General features: G+C 38.0%; 1 protein-coding gene across 6 annotated transcripts in view; it reads right to left on the bottom strand.

The window, feature by feature from the left end:
* Positions 1-21998, bottom strand: part of C4BPA (complement component 4 binding protein alpha) — a 56999-nt gene that overhangs the window by 27119 nt on the left and 7882 nt on the right. The window contains exons 1-6 of one of the 6 annotated variants that reach the window (XM_036847641.1): positions 16374-16485; positions 15616-15669; positions 11500-11592; positions 7799-7953; positions 6634-6819; positions 5839-5938 (exon numbers count right to left, since the gene is read on the bottom strand). In XM_036847641.1, the coding sequence (XP_036703536.1) occupies positions 5839-5938; positions 6634-6819; positions 7799-7953; positions 11500-11592; positions 15616-15669; positions 16374-16405 (620 nt within the window). In that variant the 5' untranslated portion in view covers positions 16406-16485. Of the gene's footprint in view, positions 1-5838; positions 5939-6633; positions 6820-7798; positions 7954-11336; positions 11426-11499; positions 11593-15615; positions 15670-16373; positions 16486-21998 lie in introns of those variants that run through there. The other 5 variants (XM_036847652.1, XM_036847661.1, XM_036847667.1 and 2 more) reach the window with 5 other exon arrangements.

Raw genomic sequence — 21998 nt, 5'->3', positions numbered from 1 at the left:
AGAAATGCAAAATCTATGTTAAGAAAATGTTGAAACATTCCTGAAGAAACGAGAAAAACACTAAAATGAATGGGGCAGAACATGCCACCCCAAAATAGGCCACTTTGGCATAGGATTATTTTCAGCTAAAGACACCTGAAAATCAGCAGATGCAAGAAGGGGTTTCTGACCTCCCCTTTTCTTCCTGAAAGCAGATCAAACTCCCATGTGAAAGATGCCTTTTCTATACCAGGAGGAAAGAACATTTTTATCACCAGAGATGGAGTATTGATTTCACAGAGAAATCTGTACTGAAGGCCTTGTTAAAAATAATGCTTATCTCCCATTAGCCTCCCTATATATTTTGGTACTTTTCCACAATTATTATTCTTTCATCAATCTAATATATAAGCACTTAGGCCTAACCACTTTGAGGTCCTTCATTTTCCTGTGAAGGCTCCCATGTACATATAAAAGTAAGATTGATATACTTTTCTCCTATTAATTTATGTCAACTTAATTCTCAAGCCTAGCCAGAGACCCTAAGAGGTTAAAGGGAAAGTTTTCCCTTCCCTACAGTAACATATTCTTGTCTAGGGAGACTCAACATTAAAAAAAAAAAAAATCTATTCTCCTAAAATTAACTTAAAAGCTAATCCAACACTGATTTTTTTTCTTTTTTTTTAATTTAATTTAATTTATTTTTTTATACAGAAGGTTCTTATTAGTTATCCATTTTATACATATTAGTGTATATATGTCAATCCTAATCTCCCAATTCATCACACTACCACCACCCCCCACCAGTTTCCCCCCTTGGTGTCCATACGTTTGTTCTCTACATCTGTGTCTCTATTTCTTCCCTGCAAACCAGTTCATCTATACCATTTTTCTAGGTTCCACATATATGCATTAATATACGATATTAGTTTTTCTCTTTCTGACTTATTTCACTCTGTATGACAGTCTCTAGGTCCATCCACGCCTCTACAAATGACCCAGTTTCATTCCTTTTTATGGCTGAGTAATATTCCATTGTATATATGTACCACTCTTCTTTATCCATTCATCTGTTGATGGACATTTAGGTTGCTTCCATGACCTGGCTATTGTAAATAGTGCTGCAATGAACATTAGGGTGCATGGGTCTTTTAGAATTATGGTATTCTCTGGGTATATGCCCAGTAGTGGGATTGCTGGGTCATATGGTAATTCTATTTTTAGTTTTTTATGGAAGCTCCATAATGTTCTCCATAGTGGCTGTATCAATTTACATTCCCACTAACTATGCAAGAGGGGTCCCTTTTTTACACCCCCTCTCCAGCATTTGTTGTTTGTAGATTTTCTGATGATGCCCATTCTAACTGGTGTGAAGTGATACCTCATTGTAGTTTTGATCTGCATTTCTCTAATTATTAGTGATGTTGAGCAGCTTTTCATGTTCTTCTTGGCCATGTGTATGTCCTCTTTAGAGAAATGTCTATTTAGGTCTTCTGCCCGTTTTTGGATTGGGTTCTTTGTTTCTTTAATATTGAGCTGCATGAGCAGTTTATATATTTTGGAGATTAATCCTTTGTCCGATGATTCATTTGCAAATATTTTCTCCCATTCTGAGGGTTGTCTTTTCGTCTTGTTTATGGTTTCCTTTGTTGTGCAAAAGCTTTTAAAGTTCATTAGGTCCCATTTGTTTATTTTTGTTTTTATTTCCATTTCTCTAGGAGGTGGGTCAAAAAGGATCTTGCTGTGATTTTTGTCATAGAATGTTCTGCCTCTGTTTTCCTGTAAGAGTTTTATAGTGGCTGGTCTTACATTTAGGTCTCTGAGTTTATTTTTGTGTATGGTGTTAGGGAGTGTTCTAATTTCATTCTTTTACATGTAACTGTCCAGTTTTCCCAGCACCACTTATTGAAGAGACTGTCTTTTCTCCATTGTATATCCTTGCCTCCTTTGTCATAGACTAGTTGACCATAGGTGCGTGGGTTTATCTCTGGGCTTTCTATCCTGTTCCATTGATCAATATTTCTGTTTTTGTGCCAGTACCATATTGTCTTGATTACTGTAGCTTTGTAGTATAGTCTGAAGTCAGGGAGTCTGATTCCTCTAGCTTCATTTTTTTCCCTCAAGACTGCTTTGGCTATTCAGGGTCTTTTGTGTCTCCATACAAATTTTAAGATTTTTTGTTCTAGTTCCGTAAAAAATGCCATTGGTAATTTGATAAGGATTGCATTGAGTCTGTAGATTGCTTTGGGTAGTACAGTCATTTTCACAATATTGATTCTTCCAATCCAAGAACATGGTATATCTCTCCATCTGTTGGTATCACCTTTAATTTCTTTCACCAGTGTCCTATAGATTTCTGCATACAGGTCTTTTGTCTCCCTAGGTAGGTTTATTCCTAGGCATTTTATTCTTTTTGTTGCAATGGTAAATGGGATTTTTTCCTTAATTTCTCTTTCTGATTTTTCATCATTAGTGTATAGGAATGCAAGAGATTACTGTGCATTAATTTTGTATCTTGCAACCTTACCAAATTCATTGATTAGCTCTAGAAGTTTTCTGGTGGCATCTTTAGGATTCTCTATGTAGAGTATCATGTCATCTGCAAACAGCGGCAGTTTTAATTCTTCTTTTCCAATTTGTATTCCTTTTATTTCTTTTTCTTCTCTGATTGCCGTGGCTAGGACTTCCAAAACTATGTTGAATAATAGTGGCGAGAATGGACATCCTTGTCTTATTTCTGATCTTAGAGGAAATGTTTTCAGTTTTTCACCATTGAGAATGATGTTTGCTGTGGGTTTGTCATATATGGTCTTTATTATGTTGAGGTAGATTTCCTCTATGCCCACTTTCTGGAGAGTTTTTATCATAAATGGGTGTTAAATTTTGTCAAAAGCTTTTTCTGTACCTATTGAGATGATCATATGGTTTTTGTTCTTCAGTTTGTTAATATGGTGTATTACATTGATTGACTTGCATATGTTGAAGAATCCTTGTATCCCTGGGATAAATCCCACTTGATCATGGTGTATGATCCTTTTAATGTGCTGTTGGATTCTGTTTGCTAGTATTTTGTTGAGGATTTTTGCATCTATATTCATCAGTGACATTGGTTTGTAATTTTCTTTTTTTGTAGTATCTTTGTCTGGTTTTGGTATCAGGGTGATGGTGGCCTCATAGAATGAGTTTTGGAGTGTTCCTTCCTCTGCAGTTTTTTGGAAGAGTTTGAGAAAGATGGGTGTTAGCTCATCTCTAAATGTTTGATAGAATTCACCTGTGAAACCATCTGGTCCTGGCCTTTTGTTTGTTGGAAGATTTTTAATCACAGTTTCAATTTCAGTGCTTGTGATTGGTCTGTTCATATTTTCTGTTTCTTCCTGGTTCAGTCTTGGAAGGTTATACCTTTCTAAGAATTTGTCCATTTCTTCCAGGTTGTCCATTTTATTGGCATAGATTTGCTTGTAGTAATCTCTTAGGATGCTTTGCATTTCTGAGGTGTCTGTTGTAACTTCTCCTTTTTCATTTCTAATTTTATTGTTTTGAGTCCTCTCCCTCTTTTTCTTGATGAGCCTGGCTAATGGTTTATCAATTTTGTTTATCTTCTCAAAGAACCAGCTTTTAGTTTTATTGATCCTTGCTATTGTTTTCTTTGTTTCTATTTCATTTATTTCTGCTCTGATCTTTATGATTTCTTTTCTTCTGCTAACTTTGGGTTTTGATTGTTCTTCTTTTCTAGTTCCTTTAGGTGTAACGTTAGATTGTTTATTTGAGATTTTTCTAGTTTCTTGATGTAGGCTTGTATTGCTATAAACTTCCCTCTTAGAACTGCTTTTGCTGCACTCCACAGGTTTTGGATCGTCATTTTTTCATTGTCATTTGTCTCTAGGTATTTTTTGATTTCCTCTTTGATTTCTTCAGTGATCTCTTATTTAGCAACATATTGTTTAGCCTCCAAGTCCAACACTGATTTTTAAATATGCCTAACTTTAAAGTTCACGTAGAAAAATAAACAAATACATATTGTCAGGAAAATCCTAGAAAAGAGAAGTAATAAGATAGGACTACCCATATTATTATTAAAGCATATTATAAAACATCAGTAAGGGGCTTCTCTGGTGGTGCAGTGGTTGAGAATCTGCCTGCTAATGCAGGGGACATGGGTTCAAGCCTGGTCTGGGAAGATCCCACATGCCGCAGAGCAACTAGGCCCGTGAGCCACAACTACTGAGCCTGCGCGTCTGGAGTCTGTGCTCCGCAACAAGAGAGGCCGCGATAGTGAAGAGGCCCGCGCACCACAATGAAGAGTGGCCCCCGCTTGCCGCAACTAGAGAAAGCCCTCGCACAGAAATGAAGACTCAACCCAGCCAAAAATAAATATAAAAAATAAATTAAAAAAAAAAATCAGTAAGTAGATGACTGTGAAATGTGTATATTAATATATAGGCAAAACAATGGCATTGAATAGAAAGTCCAGAAATAAACTCAGATATATATAAGAATTTCATAGAGTATCAAAAAGCACTCTCATGTCAGTAAATTGAAGATAGACTTTTTAATAAATAATGTATGGATAACAGGAAAGCCATATGGAAAAATACAGACTGGGACATGTACCTCATACTGTATACTCTATAATGACCCAAATGGATCAAAGCTTTAAATATTAAAAAATATGAAAACATAAAAAGTAGTAGAAGAAATCTAAGCAAATAGGTCAAAATCTTGTATTTGGGAAGGCCTTTTAAATTAAGACCTAAAATTCAGAAGACTTTTTAAAAGGAAGACTGATAAATTTAACAACATAAAAAAATTTATCCTCAAGAAAAAACATACCAAAGCCAAGTCAAAAGAAAAATAATATACTTGGGGGGAAAGTTGCAGCTCATATCAGAAACAAGGTCTAAACCCTAACACACATAGATTCATGTGAATATGTGTATGTATATATCTTAGAAATTAAGAATAAAATGGTCATCAGGTTAATAGAAAAAATAGGCAAAGTACATGCCAAGTAATTCACAAATATTTATTCACAATAAGTGCAAACATCTCTTGAACATATTAAAATATGCTCAATTTTACTCAGAATAAGAGAAGTATACATTTAAACTATAGTAAGATTTCATTGTTACCTCTAAAGTAGGAAAATTTTCAAAATTTTTACAAGGTTTGAAAGTTTGACAGCACACTTAGTTGGAAAGTTTATGGAGAGACAGACATTTGTATACTCTGCAAAACCATATAACTCCTACAGAGAGCAATTTGGAAATAACTTTCAAATTTTCAAATATATGTATTCTTTGACCCAGGAATCCCACCTTGGGAATTTACCCTACAGATATAACTTATATGTACAAGGTTATGTATTAGAACATAGTTTAGAACAGCAAAAGATTGGAAATATTCATGGATCCATCAAAGAGATTACTAATCCATGATACATCACACAATAAAATTCTATGCAGTTGTAAAAGGGAATTAATGAGACCTCTCTATGCACAAACATAGAGATATCTCCTGTTTATATTGGTAAGTAAAAAATAAAGCAAGATTCAAAACTACTTTTGTTATTGGAAAGGTGCAAAATAAAAATATATACTAAAAAAAAAATATATATATATATATACTAATTTCTTAGCTTGTATATGTAAAAGTAAACACTAAAAAGGTACATAAGAAGCCAGTAAAGGTGGGTCCCTGTTTAAGGATGGAAAGGAATGGTGCAATGGCAATGGAATGGAAGTGAGAATTCTCAGTGTATACATTTTTATATCTTTTTTTTTGTTAATATATGAATACATTAGCTATTTTTAAAAATTAATTTGGAAGAAAAGTATTGTCTCTAGCTTGCCTCTCACTCACCCTTCTGAACAGCTGAATTCTATTTGTGATCCAAAAGAGTAATCTGTCTTAGCTGTCACTTGCCCGTTAAGTAATTCTCCTGGGTTTCCGCATCGTTTCTCTGAGAGAAAAATTAAAATGATGATTAGTGATTCCATGTACTCGTGGATATGGCATTAGAAAACAGAGCTGATGGATCACTGTGGTAATGAAGTCTATGGCCCAGGATTTAACACACTGACCAGGGAGCTAAGCTCCATTCTACATCTCCAGCGTGTACTTTGAACTTAAGCCACTCAAAATGCATGTCCTTGGTCACAAAAGAAACAAAAAAGTATAGATTGTGCGTGTATACCCCTACTACTGGAAAAACATCACAGAATTTATTCTCAACTAAGTGAATCACAGCATCTTCTTCCAAACACAGCATATATTTGGGGTGAGGTTTCTTTGAAAACTGCATTGCCATTTTCTAGCAACATAACTTTTTATAATTTTATGGAGTGAATCTAGTTTTCAATGTACTAAAATTGAATTTGTAGTTCACTTCCAAAAAAAATTTCTTACTGAATACATTGTAAAGGATAGACATTTTCCAATGCAACTAGGTGGCTCCTAATTTTTTTGTTTTATTCATTTGTTTGTTTATGTTTTTCAAAAAGTGGCACACATGTGTACATTGAAATCAGTAACTGACAAACCGAATTGTTTCTTAGTGACCAAAGACACTCATTTGCATTCATAAAGCTTAGTTCCTGACATAAATTTGCAAAGAAGGAAAAAGCACAAATAAGAAAAATAAATGTTCATACTTACTGACACAGAAGTCCCTGTATTTCCAATTGCCTGCTGAGTCACAGGTAAGACTGTGACTTTTTGAACTTGTCCTACTGTAGCCAGGGCGGCAGCTGTATCTCAGAGTAGTTCCAGTTTCAAACTCTGTCTCATTCAACTCATTTATTGGAGAAGCAAATTGTAAATAAGGTGGAGGACCACAATTGCCTGGACACCAAAATGACAAAACACCAAAAGTTATAGCTTGGGACACAGCATCTTAAAATTTCAGTAGCATTATTTTAGAGCAGGAACAATTCTTTTCTCCTCTAATCAAGAAAAATAGTAACTCCTATTATCCCCACTGTTCAGTGAATCCAGTGAGTAATTACTAATACATGTTTGTTGATTAATGACAACGATACTGATAAAAGCCATAAATTTTTCACCCTTTCTCTCCCGTAAATGAGATTATTTAAATTAAAAGGATGGCAGACATGATTTCATCAGCCTACCAGTTTCCCCATATCTGCTGACTCAGATATATCCATGCAAATACAGAAGTCCTACAATTTCCTTCAACGGAAACATTATTTCATTAATAATAACATTATGTAACATAGGTTGACTCAGGGAACAGAAACTAAGTGGCTGGAAGAAGAATGAGAATAACATTTCTCATTTGTACTTTTTTGTACGCTTTGGATTTTGAGTGATCTGAAGGGAGACATATAGAGCCCTTGAAGCATAAAAATCTTCATCATGCTTTGCCTGCAAGAATGAAATATAGGGCTGATTTACCTTTCAGGAGCCACAGTAGAATAATATACTTCCCCTGTCCATTCTGGATAAACCCACAGACAGTGAAGATTGTTTAGTCAGGCTGACAGATAATACAGATTTGTTTCAAGTCTTGGTTGGGGACAAATAGTTTTGGAAATTCCTGGAGAAGAAATTCTAAGGGAAAATGTCTATAAAACGGACTCTTTTATGGGTAAAGCAAATTCCCCCTATATTCTAAATAATTCCAAATCCCCTTAAGTTCAGAATTCCAAATAAATTCCAAACTTCTGATCAAATAAACCCTTTGTTGCTGAAGCTGGATTTCTGCTAAAAGCTTAATCAGCTCTTCGCTAGTCTTGAAAGTGAATGAGTAGATGATCTTGAATGTTTGTTGACAATCTGAACTTGTCTCCCTATTACTCACCAAGAACAGTAGCCAACAGAGCAGCAACCAAGGTCACTTGGAACAGAATTGGATCAGAGACTCTCCAGGGCCCAGAGAAAGGCCAAGATGCCATTGTCCCCTTTCTATGAAGGATCATAACTGGAGCTCTCTGGTGCTTCGCTGACACTTTTCTGCGGAAAGAACTCAATTTAATAAACAATCATTGAATTCCTACTTGTCATAAAGCACTAGGATCAATACTATGGGATCCATGTCTTGAAGAAATTACAGCCTAGAGTGAAAGAAAAGATAGGCGCACAAATGTTACAACACAAAACAGTGGGTGTTAACCTCTGCAGAAGCACTCTGCTCTTGAGAGATTAATTCCAAGTGGAGAGATGGTAGGTGGCTGAATCTGAGTCAGGTATGCTGTAAATGTTAGAAAATGGATGCAGGACAAATTGGGGGAACAGTAGATAACACTACAATTTGGCTGGAAAGTAAGGTGTTGGAGATGGTTGTTAAGTAGGAGGGCAGTTCATAGGTGTGTCTGAATGGGTTGTAAGGGCCAAGGTTAGGAATTTGTGGACACTATTCTTTGGGGAGTAAAGAGCCATTGTTTGTTGTTTAGATTTTGGTTTTGGTTTATTTGTTTTTAATATGTCCTTACAGTGACACATAATTGTGCTTTAAGATCACTAGAGTGGATGCATACATGATAGATTGAAGTGAACAGAGAGGAGAAACAGAGAGGTTGATTAAGAAGACAATTGTGATTGGCCAGGTGAGCCACAGAGATGATCTGACCAAGGAAACAGCAGAGGAGTTAGAGAAAAGGAAACAAATGTAAAACAAAACAAAACAGGACTTCCCTGGTGGCGCAGTGGTTAAGAATCCTCCTGCCAATGCAGGGGACATGGACTTGATCCCTGGTCCAGGAAGATCCCACATGCCATGGAGCAACTAAGCCCGTGCATCACAACTACTGAGCCTGTGCTCTAGAACTTGTGAGCCATAACTACTGAGCCCGTGTGCCACAACTACTGAAGCTTGTGTGCCTAGGGCCCATGCTCCACAACAAGAGAAGCCCCCATTTGCCACAACTAGAGAAAGCCCACACGCAGCAGCAAAGACCAAATGCAGCCAAAAATAAATTTGTAAAAATTAAAATAATAATAATAATAGTTCAAAAAAATTTTTTTTAAAAAGCAGAAAATGATAAGATAGAGAAAAAGAGTTGGATCATTATGTATAACATTGGGAGTTCCTCATGACAACTGTCAACCAAGGCAATAAACCAAGCAATTTGCAGTTTTGAAAAAAATCGTTTTATCTATAGATATAGATATATGTAGATATATATAGATATATAAATAAAAATAAAAATATATGTGACAAATGTACTTTCATTACTTACTCAGATTATTTAAAGACATATTTAAAGCAAAATCACGAAGGATGTTTGTCTCTTCACCACACTCCTGTTCCCGTTGGAAATAAACAGTATACCTTAAATTTATATTAGAAATAGTCTTTGTCCTCAAAGGAATATATGAAGTTAAGTCCCAATGAAATACTAAATTTCATCTTTTATTCTGATATTTCTGTTAGATCCACACGATTCTTACGCTCTGCATGTGTCCATAATTCATACTAATTGCATATCCATTTAGATAAAGGGAGTCCCCTCAATATGTCCCTCAAAGATGTTTCTGTCCCAAACTGAGGGGGAAGAAGTTCATAGTGGCCCCTCACACTATGTGGAGGGCCCCAACTTCTTCACTGAGCAAGGACTCATCTAAACTTATCTTTCCAAAACTCAGTTCTGACATTCAGTCCTCCCCCTGCTGTCAGTTGTGGGCAACTCCACCCCACGTACATCCTATCCCATGAGTCTGGACATGGCCACTAGAACAATTCCACCAAAAAATAAGTTTAACCCGTTGAACAATTTATCAAATACGTTGGTTACTAAAAATATGTTTGCAGAATTTGTACTGAATGAATTGAGAAGAGCCAGGACCAGCGTTCTGAGCCCCTTTCTTTCTTGTTTCCCCCTCTCTCTTTTCCTAATACCTCCCTCCTGATCTCTAGTCTCTACTCCTGCTCTAGCAGTCTGATGAGACTGGAGACAGTTGCAGGTAACAAAAATACTGAAAATGCTGCTTCAAAGAACATATTCATTAGCTATGTTCAAAAAGAATATTTATAATCATTGAATATATTCAAAATGAATATATCTTAGAACAACATTAAGTAAATTGATAATGTGATAAATTCAGCAGATCGATTTCAGTGAACTGATCCTTCAGGAATGGGCATTCACCAAACTGGTTTCCAATGACTAACTTTTTAGTTATAATCCAGCTGGTCCGGACACCCTGGATCCCTGACATTTCCAAACACTTTCTTACCTCCCACCCCTGCCCGTATCATCTTCCCTCTCACACTTTCCTCTTTAATTCCTACTTATTCTAGCAGTCCCTTCTCCAATGTCCCCTCCTATCCTCCAGACCAGTCTCCAACTTCCAATTACAAGTGAGTGTTTATAACTCTGATTCTGACTTGGCTTAACTGACATCTGAAGTCTGTCTTCCCCACTGGACCATAAGTTCCTTGAAGTCAGAAGGTGGGCTCTTAATCATGCCCTACATGGTACCTAGCACTGTGCCTCATTCAAAGTGCTCAATAAATGTTTGTTGAATTTACACTCAAAAACACCTAGTGCTAAAATATGTTTTAAAGAAATATAATACTGTTCCATATCTACTCTTACAGTGTTTGCTGTGTCAAGGTCAGATTTTAGCTGATTTTTAAAAAAGGCATATCTTAATAAGAACAGACCCTAGCGATTTTACTCTAGGGTGTTCCCCATCCTTAACCCGAAGTTATCATATCATCAACCATAAAACATAGGATAGTAAGGAGGGGAGGAATAAACAAACACCACAGGTTATGACAGGAGCTAAAAGGCAGCCACATACAGACCCTACCCTGCGGTGAGGGATTTACATCATGCAGTCTTGTAACAGAGCCACAGACACAGTGCTGGGGACACAGCAGGATAGTATGTGGCCAGACCCTGGGCATGGAATCAGACCCAGGCCATGCAGGTTCAAACCTGGTTCCACCACATGGGAAATGTGTACCCATGGGCAAGATAGTCAGCCCTCTAAGCTCCTCTAAGCTTCAATTTCCTTTTTCATAAAATAAAAATAACTACACATCTCCCAGAATTGCTGAGAGGGCTTGGTTTGGTGCATGGACAGCACATAGTAAATATTCATGAGAAACGTTAAGGAAAAGGGTGACAGAACTGGTGTTGGAACGTGATTCCGACAGAACGAGAACTCCTAGAGTCAAAACATCATCATGATAATGATATAAAATTATAATGGCTGCAATTCCAGGGGACTTTAGCTAAGCCCTGATAAAGAGGAAAACACTCTGGACTTGGGCCAGAAGTCTTGGTCAGGTCTTCACCGTGGCCCGTGATAATAGTGAAACCCAGTACCACACCCAGAGCAGCAAAGCTGGCACCCACGAGGGGTCCGTCCTGAGCTTATTCTTCCCTCACCAGGATGTCTTCCTGGAAGGAACTCATCCACCCCATGACTTCGACCATCGTCCATGAATCACTCACAGACTTCTGGGCCCCATTGTCTCCTGTAAGTGCAGAAACATACATGTTCCATAAACTCAATTGTTAATAAAAAATCTTACTCTGCCCTATTACTTACCACGTGTCAATCTTGAGCCATTCAGGCCTGCCTCCTTTACTCTTGTTGATAATTAGAAAATTCCTGTGCTGATCCTTATGACTGTGGATCTTTCTAAAAGTTGGTGAAAGAAATCTCAGCAAAATAAGAAGGAATTATTTTCTCTTCCCCTGAAGCTACAGAAAAGCAGATATCTACATCATAAAATTGACCTGCAAATGTTATATCTAACAAAGGAGATTGTTTCTTTGCCTCTTGAACATAGTCTTCAACCGTGGAAAAGTCTATAATTCTGACTGGTTATCTTAGCAAATTATTTTTTGTCTTGGATAATATTTAAATTAACTCTTCTGGGCTTCCCTGGTGGCGCAGTGGTTGAGAATCTGCCTGTTAATGCAGGGGACACGGGTTCGAGCCCTGGTCTGGGAAGATCCCACATGCCACGGAGCAGCTGGGCCCGTGAGCCACAACTACTGAGCCTGCGCGTCTGGAGCCTGTGCCCCGCAACGGGAGGGGCCGCGATAGTGAAAGGCCCGCGCACCGCGATGAAGAGCGGTCCCTGCACCGCGATGAAGAGTGGCCCCCACTTGCCTCAACTAGAGAAAGCCCTCGCATGAACCGAAGACCCAACACAGCCAAAAATAAAATAAAATAAATAAATAAAGTAGCTATAAAAAAGAAAAGTGCTTAAAAAAAAATAAATAAATAAATAAATAAATTAACTCTTCTGTTTTTGAAAGTTATAAATACTTGTGAGTTTTCTTTGTAAATCCAAAAATAAATTGTTACACTTTCTTCTTCACTTGAAATCCTGAATGTAAATTAAAACTTTTTTTTTTAATAAATCTGTTTTTTTTTTTTTTTTAAGTTATACAATTTTTATTTATTTATTTATTTATTTATGGCTGTGTTGGGTCTTCGTTTCTGTGCGAGGGCTTTCTCTAGTTGCGGCAAGTGGGGGCCACTCTTCATCGCGGTGCGCGGGCCTCTCACTATCGCGGCCTCTCTTGTTGCGGAGCACAAGCTCCAGACGCGCAGGCTTAGTAGTTGTGGCTCACGGGCCTAGTTGCTCCGCGGCATGTGGGATCTTCCCAGACCAGGGCTCGAACCCGTGTCCCCTGCATTGGCAGGCAGATTCTCAACCACTGAGCCACCAGGGAAGCCCCAAATTAAAACTTTTGACTGTTGGATTTCTTTTTTTTTTTTTAATTTCAGCTTTATTGAGACATACTTAAATTGTAAGATACTTAAAGCGTACATCATGGTGATTTGACAAGTGTACACATTATGAAAGGATTTCTCCCTGCTCCCCCATCTAATTAACTAACACATCCATCACATCACATATTTATCTTTTTCCTCCAGTTTCATTGAAAAATAATTGGCATACATCATTGCATAAGTTTAAGTTGTACAGCATGGAGATTTGATTTATACATATTGTGAAATGATTACCATAATAGTTCCAGCTAACATCCATCTTCTCATATAGATACAATAAAAAGAAAACAAAGAGGGACTTCCCTGGTGGTACAATGTTTAAGACTTCTCCTTCCAATGCAGGGGATGTGGGTTCGAGCCCTGGTTGGGAAACTAAGATCCCACATGCCCCGGGGCAACTAAGCCTGCGTGCTCTGGAGCCCGAGCACCACAGCTAGAGAGCCCACGTGCTGCAACTATTGAGCCCACACGCCACAACAAAGATCCTCCATGCAGCAACTAAGACCCGATGCAGTCAAATAAATAAATAAATATTTTTTTTAAAATGCAGTAACACTTAAAATTTAAAAAAAGAAAACAAAGAAAATAAAAGGGAGAAATTTTTCCTTGTGATGAGAACTCTTATGATTAATTCTCAACAACTTTCCTATATATCATGCAGCAGTGTTAGCTGTAGTCATCATGTTGTACATTGCATGCCTAGCGCTTATTTATCTCATAACTGGAAGTTTGTACCTTTTGACCACATTCTTCCAATTCCTCCCCCCACCTCACCCCCACCTTCCACCTCTGGTAGCCACAAGTCTCTTTCTATAAATTTGTTCTGGGTTTTTTGTTGTTGTTGTTGTTTGTTTGTTTTAGATTCCACATAGAAGTGTATCTTTCCTTTTTTTTTCTGGAAATAACATTTAGGTTCTACTCTCTTAGCAAATTTCAATTGTACAATACAGTGTTATCATGTTTAACATTAAATCCTCAAACCTTCTTCATCTTATAGCTGAAAGCTTATATCCCTTTACCAACCTCTCCATGTTTCTCCCACCCCCCAGTTCCTGGTAACCACTTCTTAGATTTCTTATTTTAGCAAAAACCAAACCAAACCAAAACAAAAACACTTTTTCAAAATTTGTTATAATACGACTCAAGGTTCAGCTCAGTATTTCCAACTGCTTCATTTGTATCTCCCAGGCACCTTGAATCCAACATATCCCAAACTAAACACACTATCTTCCTTTCAACACTGCTTGACCTTTGCTTTCCGTCTCAGCTAAGGTAATAATCACCACCCAATCTCCCAGACTAGAAACCTGAGTCATCCTAGCCTCCTCTCGCTTGCCACCTTTCCATATTCAGAGTCACCAAGTCTTGTCACATTGGCTGTAGCAACACTAGAATCTGTCATTCTCTCTTATACCCACTTCCATAGTCCTGGTTTATGTTCTCCTAGCTCCCTTCACCCTACCCTACACCACAGCAAAAGCCTTCAACAACTGTAAGCCAGCTTCCATGTTGATGCTGTTATATTCCTAAAAAACAATTTACTTAAAAATATCCATGGTCCCCAATTTTCTAGGTCCCCATAACTCTCCCAACTCTCCCTCTACTTCTGCTCACTTAAAACACTGTGCTTCAACCACATGCAAGTGCTTACCTTTCCCAAAACATATCCTGGAACTTTCTAAACACCTTCAAGCATTATCGTATGATGTCTCTTGTGCATGAATACTCTTACCTCCAGCCTCCCCGTGATGCACTATCCAGATCAAATGCCACCTCCTTGGTGAAGAATTGCCCAACCCTCTCCCCAGGAAATATCAGTCTCTGCTATGCTTCCCTAATACTTTGCTGATACCTTCATTGTAACACCACACTGTATTGTAACTATTCACTTTTGCCTTTTGCAGTAGATTATAGGTCCCTTGGAGACAAAGAATGTGTTTTTTCAGCTTTCCACTTTCTAACCCAATATTAACTGGCATGTTAATAGTTATCCAATAAATGTGAAATAAATGAAATTTAATTTCGTTTTATCTTCAGAGTGAGAATGACTAAATACCTACTGAGGACCAGATGAAATAATATGTAGGAAGTGCTTTATAAATTTTGAAGAGATGATTCAGTGATTCGACTTCCCTTACTAGTTCTCAGGATGTGCGGTGGCTCGGTGGGCCAGGTGTAGCATTTACAGTTCATCATCATGACCTACTGTGGTCCCTCAGCAGAGCCTGCACAGGACTCAGCAAACCACAGAGTATGGAGATGGAGCCTAGTACTTGTGAGCTGAGGAGACCTGAATTTGAGTCCCAGCAATACCAGTCAATTTCTGTGATCTTGAAGAAGCTACATCAGCACCTCAGATCTCAGTTTCTCATCCTTAAAATGATGACATTAAACTTGGATTATCTTTCTATTCCCTACAAACCCTAGAATTCTGTAATTGTCCACTGAAGATCTAAGACTTCCCTAGCAAATGCCCTCATATTTCAATGACATCATCACCTTTTAAATTCCTATAGAAATGAAACCAACTCAAGAACTATAGTCACCATGGAGGGTCTCTTATGAAAAATACCATCAGCACTTGCCAAGGCAGTACAATTTGAGAGGCTCTGGGAAAATCCTCAGCCTCCAAATTTCTCCTCCCATTAGAGATTACTTTTTAAGTCAATGTATTTATTTTACCTAAACTCCCTTTTTAAAAATTCAGATACCTCTGGAAAGAATTAATTTTTCTCCAATCTCAGGTGGAGTGTCTCCTGACTTACACCTGCATTCCCAATCACATAACTTTCAGACTCCAGAAGGAACTTGCTTCCACAAAATTCTCTTCTTTCCTAGAATTTCTTTATCTTTCTATCAGCTCCTTCCTTCTGTACCCATATTATATTCAAATGTATCTCTACACTTAATACAAACCTTCTTTGATGCTTCTTCCTCTTCTGGCACTCTACTTTGTATTCTCCTTTACTTCTACATTTAGGGACAGAACAGGAGTCAGCAAAGAGAAGGGTGGTTGAAGAATTAAAACTAAAACCAGAGAAGTACTACGTCTTGCCCAACCAAGGGAGAAGGGAATTTCAAGAAGTAAAGTTAATCAACATTGCCAGATTCAAAAAGTGAGGGAGAGAAATGAGATGAGGACAATAAAGGCTTCTAGCTTCAGAAACTAACTGGAGGCTGACCAATATCCTCCTTATGATTAAATCTAAAGGACTTTGCTATCAGTGATGGAGGAGATGTGGAGGGGTTAATAAAACCTCTAAAGGAAATTGCACCAATTTTCAGAATGTAGACTATGAAAACCAGGTCTCCTGTGACTCCCTTTGGGACATCTGGCTTACATCCTGCCTCAGCTGCCCTATGTGGAGAGGTAGTAAAGGATTAACAAACAAACACACTCAACTTTTAGATGCAATAGTAAGAGCAACTTCTTACTTCTTTTTTGCTTCAGTGTATTTTATTAGCATGCATTATTATTCCCCCATTTATAATAGAAAATTGAGGCTCAGTAGGGGTTAAAAGTACTTTCCAAGTCACACTGTCCCCTAATGCAGTACCCCTGAAAAGATTTCTGTCAAAAATACCCCCAAGTTTGGTCTCTGCATTATTCTTCTAATCTTGTATTCCTTAAACTACCAGCCTTTCTCCCAAGGTGCCCTGGATTCTCCACTGACCTGCAGGTAGCCGAAGAAGAAGACTCTGTCATCGTGCCTTGGGCAGTTTGTAAATGAGGAAAACTGCTTTGATCTGTAATAGCCTTAGTTCCTCCTCAGATAAGAGTTTACCAGAACACCCTGAAGCTGGCTAGTAATTGCTCCACCAAAAAGTCCCTGAATTCCAGCCATGTGATTGGCTGTTCAGGGACGGCCAAATAGAAATGGATGGGCAGAGACTCCCTACTGGCTCAGTAAATGATTAACAGCATAAATAAAGCAACAGTGTTTATCTAATCCCCTTCCTCTTCACTAGCCCTCTTTCTTGATAACATGTCGCAATTGTTTACTTTCTCCTCTGCCAACCATTTCCCCTAAGTGGAAAGGTAATATAAATTTGATGCCAGAATTCTTTTTTTTCTTTTTATAAACAAAAGAAGGTTATACAAGATGCAAACCAGCTAGCCTGGAAACCTTAGATACTGCAGGGTTCAGACTAGGTCCACAAAAATGATCCACTTTCTGTGATTCTAGGTCCAGCAGGCTTTCCTGGGGCACAGGGACAGATGACCTTCCCCTGTACTGGTCTCCATCCCACTCCAAGAAAGTACAGAGGGTGAGGAGTTCCGGCAATATGCTGAGTTGCTTGGCACATGATCAGTACTCCAGAAATGCATGACCTCCAGAAGTTGGTCTATCATTGAGTGCTTCTCAGAAGGAAGCAACAAAGGGCCAGCCATGTTTGTTATCACATGTGGTCCTAAGAAGGACCACAAACCCTGACATTATCCAATTAAGCTCTTAATCCTCAGGATTAAGGTTTGTGTGCTCAGGGGACTGCTACTAAAGAGCAATTCTTCCTGACCACTTCACTTTTTCTGTAATAAACACCAAAAGTCCTATAAAGTTTTCAGAAAAATAGTTGAACTACAGCAGAAGTTTTGACAAAAGATAGGAGATTTGAGCAGGGCTTTGAATGAAAAGTGGAAATTATTAGATGAAAATAAGAAAGATACTAGAGGTAAAGAGAACATAGACCAGGAGTTCCCTGGTGGTCCAGAGGTTAGGACTTGGTGCTTTCACTGCTGGGCCCGGGTTTGAGCTCTGGTCAGAGAACTAAGACCCTGCAAGCCATGCGGTAGGGCCAAAAAAAAAAAAAAAAAAGAGAGTGAAGCGTTTAAGCATGGACCAAGTCACAAAGGTGAGACTGATTTGCTGATTTTTGATTAGACAAGAATGAGTATAAAAGAGGATACAAAACTATGCAGTCTTGAGAATGAAGTTGGAGGAAATATAACCTTTAAGGCTGGGTCTTCAAATACATTTCTCAATCAGCTGGAATCCTTTTCTTTACTTGCCATGGTGACTGTTCCAAATTTTTCTCTCCAGGTCACCAAATTGTCTTACTCTCAGCAGATGATCTTGCCTCCTACTTTACTAAGAAATCATTCCACGTTAGCTTCTATCTGCCTCAAATTGTCTTCCCTATTCACTCCTGTTTCAGAAGAGGTTTCTTTTCTTTCCTTCCTTATTTTCAATGTATCTTCCATCTTGAAATGTTCCCTCAGTCTTGCCAAAACCTCAAATTCAAGTTTTCTTCTGTTGTGAGATGTTGAACTTCTCAAAAGAATCTCCTATGTTTCCTGCCTACTTTTTCTCTATAATCACTCCCCACCCCTCCCATTGTGGTCTTCAATCTGGCTTCCTCCCACCTTTACTGACACACCTCTGTGAGGTGTGCCCTTGTCTCCAAATCCAACATTTCTTTAACTCATCACTTATGACTTCTCGGCAGCCTCTAATGCTGCGGATCATCTCCTTTCTGAAACTCTCTTCTCCTTTGGCTCCCATTACCCTAAACATTCCTGATTTTCCTATCTTTCTAACTGCTCTTTTTTCATTGTTATTACCTGTCTTCCTACATTTCAACCCTAAATATAGATAAATCCCAAGTTCTTCCTTTAAAAAATGTTTCTCTTTACATCTTTTTATCTTACCTGTGCTCATGGTTTTAACTATTCCCTATAAGAGGACTACCCCATAACTACATCTTTATCTCTCATTACTCTCCTAAACTCAGGCTTACATTTTTCATTGCACCTTTATACTCAACAAAGGAGAACTTCTCATTTCCTGCCCAGAAACTTTACCTTCTGATCCCAAGATTAATCCAGGCTTCCTGGAATGGAATTTCAGCCTCACCCTTAAACACTTCCTCTCCCTCATCCTCCAACGTTCAATCAGTTAACAAGTTGTTTTGATCTTGCAATGTCTCTCAAATCTGCTGTCTCTTTTCTATTTCTAATGTCATCAAACCAGTTCAAGTCATCATTGTCTCTCGGGTAGATCTATTGCTGTAGACTTTTCATTTGTTTCTCTGTTTCAGTTCTTTTCCTACTACACCTGTCCTACATACTGTTGTGACAGAAATCTATGTTCTGTCCTTATCACTTCCTTGCTTGAAAGTTTTCCATCTCTACTCACTGCCTACGAAATAAAGCTTAAATTCTCTAACTTGCCGTTTAAAAGCCTCCATAAACTGGCTTTAATGTATCTTTCCATCCTCCTCTATCATCACTTCCCATGCTTTATCCAGGTAATCCAGGTTATGTGGATTACCCCAAACATGCTCCATCCCTCCTTCCTCTTTGCAGCACCTTTTAAAAAAAAAATATTAAAAACTCAATTTAAAACATTAAAGAATTTGAAGAGAATTTCATCATTCTAAGACAACTGTTTTCATCTGTGCCTATTATTGCCTGGTCATTTTCTACAAGAATAAATGTTTTACATAAATGCAATTGTAAGTACTTGTTCTTCTGTACTCTATTTTTACTTAAGATTATGTTTTTAAAAATGGTTCTGAAGAATCTAGGGGCAGAACAGGAATAAAGATGCAGATGTAGAGAATGGACTTGAGGGCACAGGGAGAGGGAAGGGTAAGCTGAGATGAAGTGAGAGAGTGGCATTGACATATATACACTACCAAATGTAAAATAGATAACTAGTGGGAAGCAGCCACATAGCACAGAGAGATCAGCTCGGTGCTTTGTGACCAACTAGAGGGGTGGGATAGGGAGGGTGGGAGGGAGACACAAGAGGGAGGACATATGGGGATATATGTATATGTATAGCTGATTCACTTTGTTATACAGCATCAATTAACACAACAATGTAAAGTAATTATACTCTACTAAAGATGTTAAAAAAAAAAGACTATGTTTTTAGAGCAGAAACAAGAACTACAATCCTGCCACCTGTGGAACAAAAACCACGTTCACAGAAAGATAGACAAAATGAAAAGGCAGAGGACTATGTACCAGATGAAGGAACAAGATAAAACCCCAGAAAAACAACTAAATGAAGCGGAGATAGGCAGCCTTCCAGAAAAAGAATTCAGAATAATGATAGTGAAGGTGATCCAGGACCTCAGAAAAAGAACAGAGGTAAAGACTGAGAAGATGCAAGAAATGTTCAACAAAGACCTAGAAGAATTAAAGAACAAACACCTAGAAGAATTAAAGAACAAACAAACAGAGATGAACAATACAATAACTGAAATGAAAAATACACTAGAAGGAATCAATAGCAGAATAACTGAGGCAGAAGAACAGATATGTGACCTGGAAGACAGAATGGTGGAATTCAGTGCCGTGGAACAGAATAAAGAAAAAAGAATGAAAAGAAATGTAGACAGCCTAAGAGACCGCTGGGACATTAAATGAACCAATATTCATATTATAGGGGTCCCAGAAGGAGAAGAGAGAGAGAAAGGACCGAGAAAATATTTGAAGAGGTTATAGTCGAAAACTTCCCTAACGTGGGAAAGGAAATAGCCACCCAAGTCAAGGAAGCGCAGAGAGTCCCATACAGAATAAACCCAAGGAGAAACATGCTGAGACATATAGTAATCAAACTAACAAAAAATAAGGACAAAGAAAAATTATTAAAAGCAACAAGGGAAAAATGACAAATAACATACAAGGGAACTCCCATAAGGTTAACAGCTGATTTCTCAGCAGAAACTCTACATGCCAGAAGGGAGTGGCACAATATATTTAAAGTGATGAAAGGGAAGAAACTACAACCAAGATTACTCTACCCAGCAAGGATCTCATTCAGATTCGACAGACAAATCAAAAGCTTTACAGACAAGCAAAAGCTAAGCGAATTCAGCACCACCAAACCAGCTCTACAACAAATGCTAAAGGAACTTCTCTAAGCGGGAAACACAAGAGAAGAAAAGGACCTACAAAAATAAACCCAAAACAATTAAGAAAATGGTAATAGGAACATGCATGTCAATACTTACCTTAAATGTGAATGGATTAAATGTTCCAACCAAAAGACACAGGCTCGCTGAATGGATACCAAAACAAGACCCAGGGCTTCCCTGGTGGTGCAGTGGTTGAGAATCTACCTGCCAATGCAGGGGACATGGGTTAGAGCCCTGGTCTGGGAAGATCCCACATGCCACGGAGCAACTAGGCCCGTGAGCTACAATTTCTGAGCCTGCGCGTCTGGAGCCTGTGCTCTGCAACAAGAGAGGCCGCAATAGTGAGAGGCCCGTGCACCGTGATGAAGAGTGGCCCCCACTTGCCGCAACTAGAGAAAGCCCTTGCACAGAAGCGAAGACCCAACACAGCCATAAAATAAATAAATAAATAAATAAATAAAATTTTAAAAAAAACAAGACCCATATATATGCAGTCTACAAGAGACTCACTTCAGAACTAGGGACACATACAGACTGAAAGTGAGGGGATGGAAAAAGATATTCCATGCAAATGGAGAGCAAAAGAAAGCTGGAGTAGCAAACTCGTATCAGACAAAATAGACTTTAAAATTAAGAATGTTATAAGAGACAAGGAAGGACACTACATAAAAATCAAGGGATCAATCCAAGAAAATATAACAATTATAAATATATATGCACCTAACATAGGAGCACCTCAATACATAAGGCAAATGCTAAGAGCTATAGAAGAGGAAATCAACACTAACACAATAATAGTGAGGGACTTTAACACCTCCTTTACACCAATGGACAGATCATGCAGACAGAAAATAAATAAGGAAACACAAGCTTTAAATGACACAAAAGACCAGATAGGTTTAATTGATATTTATAGGACATTCATCCAAAAAGAGCGTATTACACTTTCTTCTCAAGTGCACATGGAACATTCTCCAGGATAGATCACATCTTGTGTCACAAATCAACCTCAGTAAATTTAAGAAAATTGAAATCATACCAAGCATCTTTTCCAACCACAACGCTATGAGATTAGAAATAAATTACAGGGAGATAAACGTAAACAACACATACACATGGCTGAACAATACATTACTAAATAATCAAGGTTAAACAATACGTTACTAAATAATCAAGAGATCACTGAAGAAATCAAATAAGAAATCAAAAAATACCTAGAGACAAACGACAACAAAAACATGACGATCCAAAACCTATGGGATGCAGCAAAAGCAGTTCTAAGAGGGAAGTTTATAGCAATACAAGCCTACCTAAAGAAACAAGAAAAAATCTCAAATACACAATCTAACCTTACACCTAAAGGAACTAGAGAAAGAAGAACAAACAAAGCCCAAAGTTAGCAGAAGGAAAGAAATCATAAAGATCAGAGC

Source organism: Balaenoptera musculus, chromosome 1 (assembly GCF_009873245.2).
Source record: "Balaenoptera musculus isolate JJ_BM4_2016_0621 chromosome 1, mBalMus1.pri.v3, whole genome shotgun sequence".
In the NCBI taxonomy this organism is placed as follows: domain Eukaryota; kingdom Metazoa; phylum Chordata; class Mammalia; order Artiodactyla; family Balaenopteridae; genus Balaenoptera; species Balaenoptera musculus.
The sequence above is the reverse complement of the archived record's forward strand: the minus strand, read 5'-3'. Positions and strand labels throughout refer to the sequence as shown.